At 35.5% G+C, this 12,944-nt stretch overlaps 1 protein-coding gene across 1 annotated transcript in view; it reads left to right on the forward strand.

The window, feature by feature from the left end:
* LOC149568418 (uncharacterized) overlaps nt 1-12,733 on the forward strand; it is an 81,850-nt gene extending 69,117 nt beyond the window's left edge. The window contains exons 3-5 of the mRNA XM_089821337.1: nt 9,816-9,845; nt 9,934-11,043; nt 12,050-12,733. Coding sequence (XP_089677463.1) covers nt 9,816-9,845; nt 9,934-11,043; nt 12,050-12,595 — 1,686 coding nt within the window. The 3' untranslated portion in view covers nt 12,596-12,733. The remainder of the gene's footprint in view (nt 1-9,815; nt 9,846-9,933; nt 11,044-12,049) is intronic.
* The last annotated feature ends 211 nt before the right edge of the window (nt 12,734-12,944 follow it).

Raw genomic sequence — 12,944 nt, forward strand, 5'->3', positions numbered from 1 at the left:
CTCTTTTTTTATTCATCAAATGTTTACAATGTCTACGACAACTTCAAAAATGCCAACAACTACTTCTATATCTCACGGGTGTGATTACATAACATATATAGAGGTTGAAGGGTTACAATGTCAAGTGTCACAACCATCCCAACTACCTATCCCTTTGGCTAACAAATAATTACTAACAATTCATAATTATCTAAGAACACTTATCAACCTCTCTTTTGCCACTCTGATCTTGCCTTCTCACCTTCTTCAATCTCGAGTCCACACCTCAAACCTGTTCTCACCAAAAGAAAGTTCCTAAAATGAAAAAAAAAATCCCCAAAATAACTTGATTGTTGTCTGCCATCTATTTTAAGGGTGTGAGAGTTTGAGGGATGGAATTGCAAGTCTTGATTCTAGATTCATGCAACTCCAAGCCGGTAGACTCTTGAGCCTAGAGCTTGGACTTGGCTCATGAGTCCATGGCAGGTCGAGTTGGCCTGCCACATGGCTCACAAGTCTAGATGAGTCTGTGGTGAGTCACTCAAGTTTGTAAACTATGGAAATTCTCAGAACTACAATTCAACCATCTATTTTCTTGGAGGACTTAACTAGCACATTAGCTGGAAGTAGTGCAAGAGGTATGGCATTGTCAATGGGAATGGTCTCTGCTCTAGAAACATCTTGTGCAACTAGGGAATGGAATGAGCCGCTATCACCATAGACATAGCTTTGGTTGAAGGAGTGTCCATAGGTGTGGTGCCTTGTTTCAATGATGACGAATCAATCAATTCATAATCATCTTCATTACTATCCTCCCCTTATCTTCATGCCTCTTTATGTTTTTGTTTTTTTCGTGTAGTCTTGGTTGCCTCCCCTGATTGAGCTTGTATGCGTAATTCTGTTTGCCTAAAAATCATAGGCCAAGAAGACTTGTGGTTGGAAGCTGGTTGAAACCTGCACAATTTTTCTATAGGAATTGGGTGAACATGGCATCAAGGAATAATGTAATAGCATGTTGTATCATACAAAAGGCCTTATGTTTCAGCAATAAAAGTTCTTTTGTGTTATGACAAAAGCCTCGTCCAATTGTGATTTTTTTCCCAAACTAAGCCATTCATCTAGTCTACCATCCAAATTGCAATATCTTATGCATGACTAGCACTCATCGACTTGCGTTTAACCAAATACACAAGGCATTCCCATTTTGTATTTGTTAGCATGGGCTTGCACAATCCTCAATATCTTGCATGCCAAATAGTGTTTTTCTTGTCATGTCAAATTGGTTCCCTTATGTTTGGGCATTATGCTTTCCAGCAATTTTAGATAAAAGTGCTCTTGAACATGGCAATCAAAAACCTAAAGTTCTATGGAGGTCTGTTGGCTCAAAGGAAATGATTACAAAACAACCCTTATATTCAATTACTAATTTATTTCCACGAGGAAGACTTTTGGCAATCTTAAATTTTAATAAGTTTTTATTCCCGATAGTGAAAATCATAGAAGTAGAAATCTGGAATAAATCGTCCTTGATTGACCATTTTGTTGATTCTATTCCTCAAAAAGTCGAGGGTTTTTGGTTGAGTTTGGTCTTGTTTTTAATGGGGATTTTTGGCAACTAATCAATGAAAATTGTCGATTACTCGTTGTAGGAAGTTGCAATAAATCCATGTGAAGTTTTTTCTGGGAAAACAACTCTACACCATGCCAAAAATTGCCCAATGTTTTGATTTATTCATTGCACCCTAAATTCCTAAACCCTGAACTGTATATTCGAACTTTCCTAGATATTTTGCTAATTTTTTCTTTATTTTTTCAACAAATCCTCCTCCTTTGGTTCGCTGATTTATTCCCCACACAATATACACTCCTATGGTTAGAATACCTTGGGTATCCTTCGCAACATGAGCATGCTGTAAGGCAACCTTTAGCCGATTATTGGCTAAATTTTTGAGCCACCATGTATGCTACTCATTGGTTGTGAGGCTTTCCTTGGATATATAGTCGACTAATTTTCTTCCTCATTTCCATTCCTCCTTAATGAAATCATTAGCCTATTATGATCCATTGCTCTCTTTCCCTTCTTGCTATCCATAGTTATTTCTGAATGTTGTTGCTAGATTTCATGAATGAAGTAGTTAACTTGTTCTCCTTGATTGCCTCCCTTAGAACAATTGAAACAATTACTTGGATATTTGGATGGCTGTACAATGCACGAGGGCCACACTAGCTAGAGGACGTTTGATGCAAGAAGGTTGTATACTATAGGCCAACAGTATCGTTTGTATTTGTCTTAGACAAGCCACCTTCAAATTTCATACAACTGCAGTCACAAAAAATGCCAAACGTTTTCCTGAAAATGGACCCTTGTGTGGTGCAAAGGAGTGAGTAGTCAGAAGTGCCAATGGAAGTCATCACCCAATTATACACTGTACTCGAGGAGTCTTCTCAAGAGCCGTACGATGGAAGTTGATGCTAGCATTCACATAATGGAAATAGATACCCAAGGACATAATACACTGGAAAAAAAGAGATCATTGTATAGTGTGAAACTGTCGCTACCATACTATTTGTTTTATATTTTATCTAAAGGGAGACATAATTGCCACTTTCCAACCACGATCCATCACTTTAGGTTTATGCTATCTTTTATAGTCAATTGATCAAAAATTTCATACTTGATTTGCACCAAGCTAGATATTGTCTATGTTGTCAATAATCTTTGGAGGTTCATATAGGAACCTAAGGTTTCATATTGAAAACCAAAAGCAGAGGTACATCCATAGCATAGTGATATGGCTTGAAACAGAAGTAAAGTGAGCATATATCATTTTTCAAGGTGCGGGCTCTGCAGCATCTTTGGATGCAAAGAAGTTTACTTGAGACTTTGTTTCCTTTTGGGATCTAATAAGATACATTATAGATTCCTCTTCCTATCTTCTAGAAAAGCATAATATCACACCACAAGTGGTGTTGCCTATGTAGTCATATGTTACATTATGTCTTAACAAAAATGGGTATTCCTAAGATGTAACATACAAATTTGTTTTGTGATAATTAGGGAGTTATGAAGCTTATTCATAAATCCATTTTTCATGACTCACTAAAGACATCGAGGTTCAGTGCCCCTACATCTGTGACCATGTGCAATATTATTGATTATTTTGTAAGTTTTCTGCAAATTCTGAACAACCAAAACTGATATAATGCCTTTAATCTTGCTGAAGATGGTCTTTAAATATACCAGACCAGTATATTAAGCATTGCTTGGAGTATGATGATTATTCTGAAAATGTTTTTGTCCCTGCTATAAATCACATAATGCAGCAATGCTAGAGGAGCAGACTTATTGTATTTGTGTGTCCTTCATCCACATTCTTACCTCTTATGTATATAGCACCCAAGAGGCATGTCCTTAGAAAGGATATGACTCTTTCTAGGTTGGTCCTATATATAAACTAATAATTATATTGCCAAGATCTACGTCTATTAGGATTTACAATTAGTTAGTAATTATACTAACTATAACTATGCAAATAGAACATTATTAAATGCTCCCAAGGAAGGCATCAATTAGATTAATCAATATTAGGTCTTTAAGAGGCCAATCCACTTAAGGATCTTCATGCTTTACTATATCTATACGATTTGCAGTTCAAATCAGTATGATATTAGAGTTATATAGAATTAACACTCCCTCTTAACTTGATAATCATACTAAGAGATAACATATCTAGCACCATCAATTAAGATGCATAAGCATAGAGTGATACTCTAAATCTATCTAAATCTTCTAAGCATGTGGTATCGTTGAACACATGATACTGTCATATTACTATACCTGTGATATGACTTATACTTGTGATAACAGTATTGCATGGAATGCAATATACAAGATAAAATCCAGAGAGTGATTATATTCTTCCTTTATCCAAGTTGTGACTCATAGGTACTAGCAGGCCTATACCACAATATGATCTTGAGTTAAGATCTACCAGTACATAAGATAAAATCCAGAGAATGATTAAATTCTTCCTTTATCCAAGTTGTGACTCATAGGTATGGAAATGTCTACATCACAATGTGATCTTGAACTCATCCAGATCTGACAGTAGTTCTTTACTGTTCAGTACATTATCTTAGAGATTGTCATCTCTCATAATGTCTTTTATACAAGTGTTCATTATCTCAGGGATCGTCACCTCTTAGATAATGAATACAAATTGTGAAGCCCATAACAGTCAATAGCCTAACAATAATTATTTTAACACAAAAATATTTTATTAATAATTAAAGAATACAAATGTATTATAATTCAACCATACCAAGCCTTTTTCTAAAGTGATTTATCTTCACATGAGAGAGAGGTTTGGTAAGAATATTTGTTGTCTAATCTATAGTGCAAATGTATTCTAACTTGACAGTTTTCCTGTCCACCATATCTCTTACATAATGGTAAGGAATTTCAATATGCTTGTACCTATCATAAAAAACTGGATTTATAGAAAGCTTGATGGAACTTTGATTATCATAGTGAATAATAGTGGGACCCATGGGTTGACCAAATAATCCCACAAGTAACTTTCTAAACCAAACTGCTTCTCGAGAGGCCATTGTTGCGGCAATGTATTTAGCTTCTGTGGAACTCTGTGCTATTGATGCTTGCTTTCTGCATATCCATGATATCATCGATGAGCCTAAACTGAAACACCATCCAAAAGTGTTTTTCCTATTATTAACACTTCGAATCCAATCTAAGTCTGTGAACCCATGTGAGTCCAAGTCAACTTTCTCATACTTGAGCCCAAGGTTAAGAGTGCCTTGTAAGTATCTCATAATGTGTTTGACTGCAACTAGGTGAATTGCCTTTGGCTCACACATAAACTGACTTAGGGCATTAACAACATAGCAAATATTAGGTCTTGTATTTACCAAGTACATAAGAGACCCAATCATTTGTCTCTAAAGAGTAGAATCTATGGAAGGTGATTCTGTTGCTGTTACTTAAGTTTGTGTAGATTAGTCTCCATTGGAGAAGACATAGGTCTGCAGTTCCACATTCCAAATCTCTTCAAGATGTTTAATGTATACTTTCTTTGATTAAGTATGATGTTGTCAGTGCCATACTTCCAGTCCTAGGAAGTAATGAGTCCTAAATCTTTTATATCAAATTCTTTGATTAGATCTTTCTTGCATTGATCTATAAGATGATCATCACTTGTTATTACTAAATCATCAACATATAGTATCAAAATTATCATATCATCTTTATTCCTTTTATAATGGAGATTTGGATTAGCTTCATTCTTAGAGAATCCTAAACTGGTGAGATATGTATCGGTTCTTTCATACCATGCCCTGGGAGCCTGTTTAAGCCCATAGAGAGCTTTCTTGAGTCTGCAAACAAAGATTTTAGGATTATAGTTTCAAATCCTTCAAGTTGTTCCAAATAGACCTCTTCTATAATCTTTCCATTCAAAAATGTTGTTTTCACATCCATTTGATGTACCTTCCATCCCTTCGATGCTGCAATAACTAGGTCTGCTCTTACAGAAGTGTATCTGGCAATTGGAGCAAATGTTTCTTCATAATCAATTCCCTCCTAAGAGAATCCTCTGGCTACAAATCTGCCTTTATATTTTTCAATGCTACCATTAGCAACACACTTGATTTTAAATATCCACTTAGAAAAAACAACAGATTTTCCTTCAGGCCTAGGAACAATTCCCCACACATCATTCTTAATAATGGATTGGTATTCTTCCATTATAGCATCCTTCCAAGCTGTATGTTTAATAGCATCTGAAACATTGGTTGATTCTGATTTAGATAAATCTCTCATGTTTGCTGTATAGCTAGAAAATCTTTGGGTCTTTTTCTTTCTCTAAAGGTTCCAGATGGTACAACAAAGTCTTGTGCTTCCTCTATAGTCTTAATAGCCCAAAGTGGTCTTTTCTCAAGATTTTGAGTTTCCTCAAGATTAAGATTTTGAATTTCACCTTCAATTTCTTCAATGTTGTCCCTCTGAAACTCATATTCATGATTTTCTTTAGAACTAGGTATATGTGTAGGATCTTCAAAACTTAGGGCTCTTTTGAATGCTAAATCTTCTTCAAATGTTACGTCCCTACTAAGTTCAATATTTTTCTGACTAGGTATGTAAACTCTATATGCTTTAGATGTTTTATTATACCCGACAAAAATACCTTGCCTCCTGGAGGATTCTTGTGGAACATGTATGTACACTGGGCACCCAAATATCCTAAGATGACTTATATTTGGTTTAACCTTAGAAAAGACTTCTTTAGGAGATTTATCATTAAGGTGGGAGTGTGGACTTCTGTTTCGAATATAGACAATAGTACATGCGGCTTCTGGCCAAAGATAATATTCTAAATTTTGATCCAATATCATAGCTCTTGCTGCTTCTATAATTGTTCTATTCTTCTTTTTTGTTACCTTGTTTTGCTGCGGGTTATAAGGAACAATATACTCCCTCTTACTTCCTGCTTCTTTACAAAAATCTTTAAACAAATCTAAAGTCTATTCCCCTCCATGATTAGTCCTAAGAATTTTAATTTTGTGTCCGAATAGGTTTTCAGTTAAGGATTTGAGTTCTTTAAATCTCTTAAGGATTTCTTTAGATTCTTTACATTTTAAGAAGTAAATTCATGTTTTCCTAGAGCAATCATCTATAAAAAAGTATATAGTATCAGAATCCTCCAAAAGAAGGAACATACATAGGTCCACAAATCTGAGTGGACTAATTCTAAAATATTGTTAGTTTTTCTAGTGCTATATTGAAATGGACTTTTGGCGTTCTTACCTAGAACCCATCCTTTGCATATGCTCGAATGATCTTTATTCAATTTAGGTAAACCAATAACCATCTTTTCCATAGTCGATAAGGGTTTGAAGTTTAGATGTCCTAACCTTCTATGCTACATTTTGTTTATATCAACAGATTTATGAATTAAGGCTTGAATAGGTTCTATATTTAATTCATGCAAGTATCCCTTTCTTTGACCAATCAACTTTGATTTCTTAAATGAAGAGTTTTTAGACCAGGTTATTACTTTAGCGTCCATGAATGCAATCTTATGTCCATCATCTTCAAGTGTTGTGACAGAAATTTGATTCCTCTTGATTCCTGGTACATAAGAGTACTCTTTTGAGACGAAGAAAAATACCCAACTTCAGTTTCAAGGTGTAGTTCCCAATTCCTTTGACAGAATGAGTGGAATTATCACCTATGCTAACTTCGTCATTAACTTCTTCTTTTATCGAGTCTAGTACTTCTTTGTATTCTGTAATGGGTTGAGATGATCCACTATCAATTACCCATGCTTTGCTTGATACTTCATTTGATAGCACTGTATACAATACACGTTTCTCAGGATCATAGTTTTCCCCTTTCCTAGTAATGTTTGTACAGTTTACTTGCTCCTTTGTATTCTCAAGGCAATTAGATTTATAGTATCCAAATTTTTCACATTTGAAGCATTTTATTTTGGATAGATCTCTTTTAGGTTTGTCATTTCTTTGATTACCTTTCTTCTTCTTGCCTTTATAGGAAATTGTGTTGAGGACATGAAGTTCTTCATCTTCAGTCTTTTATTTCCTTCCTTTTTTAAGTTGCCTAGATTCTTCTTGAAGGCAATCTCCTTTAAGTCTATTGAAGTCTAGAAGTTTGTCTCTAGCACTTACTCCTTGTGAGAATGTTTCCCATGAATCTAGTAACCCATCTATAGCCATAAGTGATAACTCTTTGTCTTCAATTATGGTCCCTATACTTGCAAGTTCATCTCTTAGACTAGCCACCCTTAGGAAGTATGAATTCATAGATTCTCCTTTCCTTATCTTTATATGATTTAGTTGCCTTTTTAGTGCAAGGGTTCTAGTTGCATTGTTAATCTCATATACATTTAATAATGCACTCGTCATGTTAAATGATGTCTGATATTTCATTAGCATAGGTACTATTTCATTTTTCACTCCATCTAATATGATTTGCATGGCTTTCCTATTTCCTTTAATCTAGATAGTATTATGAGGATCAGCATCAGGTTGGTTGCATTCCTTATCAACAAACTGTATTACATCATTGTCTTCAAGAATCATCATAATTTTGAATTTCCAAGCAACGAAGTGTTCTTTTCCATCAAACCTATCTTCGGGTCTGATTGTACTAGCCATTGAAGGTAGAAGGATGTTGCTAGATATTTAAATCTGATTGTCAATTTGTAGAGCCTAGGTTCGACTACCAAAGCTCTGATACCATGTAAGTTTTCCGCAAATTCTGAACAACCAAAACTGATATAATGCCTTTCGTCTTGCTGAAGATGATCTTTAAATATACCATACCTGTATATTAAGTGTTGCTTGGAGTATGACAATTATTCTGAAAATGTTTTTATCCCTGCTATAAATCACATAAGGCAGCAATGCTAGAGGAGCAGACTTATTGTATTTGTGTGTCGTTTATCCACATTCTCACCTCTTATGTATATAGCACCCAAGAGGCATGTCCTTAGAAACTGCATGACTCTTTCTAGGTTGGCCCTATAGATAAACTAATAATTATATCGCCAAGATTGGCGTCTGCCAGGATTTACAATTAGTTAGTAACTATACTAACTATAACTATAAAAATAAACATTATTTAATGCTCCCAAAGAAGGTGCCGATTAGGTTAATCATATTAGGTCTTTAAGAGGCCAATCCACTTAATGATCTTCATGCTTTACTAGATCTGTATGATCTGCAGTTCAGATCAGTATGATATCAGAGTTTTAACTGTTTTATAGAATTAACATATATAACTCCGAATAATTGTTTGATTTAAGATAATGTGCTATTATTTTCACAAAATCTCTTGGCACAGTACACCTTGAAGCTTTCCGAAGCTTTTTGCTTTGTACTCCTGAGAAAATGATGTAATAAGCAGGGGATAGCAAGAATATTTATATTACTAGAATATTGCATTGTTGTAATAATTGACAATATTAATATACCTTATTATTATAATTTATTGGTAATAATATATTCAGTTTTGGTTTGTTGGTGGGTTTTCCATTTTAACTAGCAATCTCACTTTATACATATTTCTTTTCTGAAACTTACAAATTGATCGTTGATTCTCCAAAATTCATTTCAACTTTAGAAAGGCACCTATGATTTGTAATCATAAATTATGCTCCAATGTTTGAAAACCAGAGCAGGTAATCAGAAATTTCTGTCAAGAAAGGTCACCTGTAATAATTTGTCATAGGTTTACAAGGACAATAAAAAAAATCAGATGGTATTCAGGTTGACTAGGTCATATGATTAAAGTCGTATTATTTGTCAGGAAATTTACAACATCAAAAACAAGGTGAAAGATACCTTATTGAAACTTAATACTTATTTTAACTTTTTATAAACAGTAAACATTATGTATTGCACTTTCAAGTCTAACACAAAAGGGAATTCATGGACATAGATGAAAATTTAATAATATAATGATATTCCTCATTGTTTCTGTATCTTCATAAGATTGAAAAATATCTTGAGATTTTTGGTACCGTCAGGATGGTTTTTAAGGATCATATACTATTTCTTTTTTAATATAGAAACAAATTTTCCTGTAGTGCTGAGACATAGGAGATGTGCCATGAGTGCAATTATTTAAAAGCAAGGAATGTTTTGATGTGCCTTTGACAATTTGTTGAATCAATGCAGTGCAGAAGCATATTCTATGCATCTTGTTTGACTGTATTGCTGAATTAGCTGTTGATTTATATTGGACTCCATTGGACAACTTAATTTGACATTTGGGTTGGTTTGTTGATGTGCCGCAGAGACATGGCCTTGCTGAATATATTGCACAGGTATTTTATTTCAATTCTTAATTGAGTTGTAGAATATCATACAGTTACCTGGTAGTCTAGAAACTAATTTTTTTGGTCTGCATTCCAGGAAGAGATGGAAAGGAAAAATGGATTTTGGTGGTCAGCAGATAGTAGCTATATAGCATTTACACAGGTAGATACCACTGAGATACCTATTTTCCGAATCATGCACCAGGGCAAATCTACAATTGGTGCTAATGCACGAGAAGACCATCACTATCCCTTTGCAGGAAATGCAAATGCTAAGGTGCGTCTTGGTGTTGCTCCTGCATTTGGGGGAGGAATTACTTGGATGGATGTGAACTGTGGAATAAAAGGTAAAGGTAATGATGATGAGGAATATCTGGCCAGGGTTTCATGGATGCCAGAAAATGTACTTATTGCTCAAGTCTTGAACAGGGCACATTCCAGGTTGAAGCTCCTTAAGTTTGATATAAGAAGTGGTAAACGGGAGGTTTTGTTGGTGGAGGAAAATGATATATGGATAAATTTGCATGATTGCTTTGCTCCCTTGAATAAAGGTATCGATAGGTTTGCAGGGGGCTTCATTTGGGCCAGTGAGAGATCTGGGTTCAGACATTTGTATCTTTATGATCAAACGGGCACTTTCTTGGGCCCTATCACAGAAGGTAACTGGATGGTTGATCAACTAATAGGTGTAAATGAACATATGAGTCTTGTATATTTTACCGGAACAGTGGATAGTCCACTGGAGACCAATTTGTATAGCACAAAACTCTTTCCAGATTGGAGATTTCCTCTGCAAAAGCCGAAAAGGTTGACTCAAGGGAGGGGGAGCCATGTGGTGATTCTGGATCATCAGATGAAGCGATTTGTTGATATTCATCATTCTCTATGTAGTCCACCTAGGGTCTGGCTCTGCTCTTTAGAAGATGGCAGTTTATTAATGCCCATATATGAACAACCTGTCCCAACACCTCACACAAGAAGCTGGCAACTTTCACCACCAGATCTAGTTCAGATAGTAGCAAGGGATGGTACCGTACTGTATGGAGCTCTATACAAGCCAGATATTAATCGGTTTGGGCCACCTCCGTACAGGACTATGATCTCTGTCTATGGCGGACCCAATGTTCAAATTGTTTATGATTCATGGACGAACACAGTTGATATGAGGGCACAGTATTTATGCAGCAAGGGGATCTTAGTTTGGAAGGTTAGTGGTCTATCTTGAAGAAGATATGTTTATACCATCACCTACATTTAATGAAAGGTCTGTATTCTGCTTCTATTACTATTGATCTTCTGATCCCATCTGGATTTTAAAAAGACTAAAGTGTGTCAATTTCATTAATATTGTAAAGTAACCCGTGAATTTTGGTCATTACACTCAAATTAGATAGGCTTAATGAATTTGTATCTAAAGTGGTATGCATAATGACTGTAATTTGGTGGACATCAACATGAACGTACAGATAATCATTCCTTTTAAAGTTTGAAAGTATACTAGGCAAATAGCTATGACTCTGTTTGTGGCTTTATTCTTGAAATCTACGTTCTAGATTATTTTGTTCAATCCTTCTACATTCTTTTCTCATGGCATGTCATCTTCCATTACATGGATTAGGTCTCAATGTTGGTCCCCTCGTGAATATCAAATGACTTTTTTAGGCTGTGGGTGGCCATTATGGCATTTGTACTCCAGTAAAATAGCCACGATGAGTATTAATGGAGAGGGATTATGTGCTCATTTGATAGGCTTATTACTTTTGATTTACATTGTTCATTGAGTTGCAGGTTGTGCATAATGGTTTAGGTGGAACAATGGTCCATTTGGCTCTTCTGTCCTTAGCATAAGGTTTTGTAATCATTCATAATGACTGCTAATTTGATATTATGTGCATGTGTGAATGAGCTTGTGTGTATGTATGCATGCTCCAAATAAACCCACTAAGCACCAAAGTGTATACTTCAACACATGACACTCAGATACCAAGGACAACACTGCATAATTAAAGGGAACATACTTGCATGTATGAACCCAAGTTATCATGGTGATAAGCACTCCCACTCACTGCTACACCGCAAGCCTTCAGACATTGTGATATAGATATTCCTTTGGCCAATATTTCAAATTTTGGTACAACGAACACAGTTTATGGTTTTGATCAATGCTTTCATAAAATACTATCCTTATGTTGTAATTTCTCTTTGCTTTGCAGCTTGACAATCGGGGAAGTGCACGGCGAGGATTGAAGTTTGAAGGTGTATTGAAGTATAATTTGGGACTTACTGATATTGAGGATCAAGAGACAGGAGCAAAGTGGTTAATTGAGCAGGGTCTAGCAAAACCTGGAAGAATAGGACTTTATGGATGGAGTTATGGGGGCTACTTGGCAGCTATGGCTATGGGTCGCTGTCCTGATACTTTTAAGTGTGCTATAGCTGGTGCCCCCGTGACAGCATGGGATGGATATGACACCTTTTACACTGAAAAATACATGGGTATGCCTTCATATAATCCTGCAGGTTATGAATACAGCTCTGTAATGCATCATGTACATGGAATCAAAGGGAAGTTGCTGCTCATACATGGCATGATTGATGAGAATGTTCACTTCAGGCACACAGCAAGACTAGTTAATGCATTAATAGCAGCTGGAAAAACACATGAACTTCTGTTGTTCCCAGATGAGAGGCACACAGTTCGGCAATATCGCATGTACTTAGAAGAGAGAATATGGGAATTTATAGATAGGAACTTATGATTTCATCCTGAATAAGACTTTTTGTGTATCATCATTACAATAATTTTGTTCATTCTGGAACCTTCTCTGTTAGTGCAGTGTATTTGTGTTTTGGTGTCTATACAGAATTTTTTTCCAATAAATTACTATCTTCAGACACAGGGCCCATTCGAAACTAACTTTTTTGCAAACAAAGGTGACATGTTGAGGAAATTTTCTAATTCCTTATAACCAAACTTTGCTAGTCTTCCTTCTGGTTTGTGTAAAATGGCAAATTGTGTTTTCCTTGGGTTCAATTGGTGATTTTTATTAAGAGGGTTCCTGAGGTTGTAAAATCTTTATATAATGTTCTGGACAAAATGGAACCTTG

This window comes from Cupressus sempervirens, chromosome 3 (assembly GCF_028749045.1).
Source record: "Cupressus sempervirens isolate cs-2001-9-10 chromosome 3, ASM2874904v1, whole genome shotgun sequence".
Lineage (NCBI taxonomy): Eukaryota > Viridiplantae > Streptophyta > Pinopsida > Cupressales > Cupressaceae > Cupressus > Cupressus sempervirens.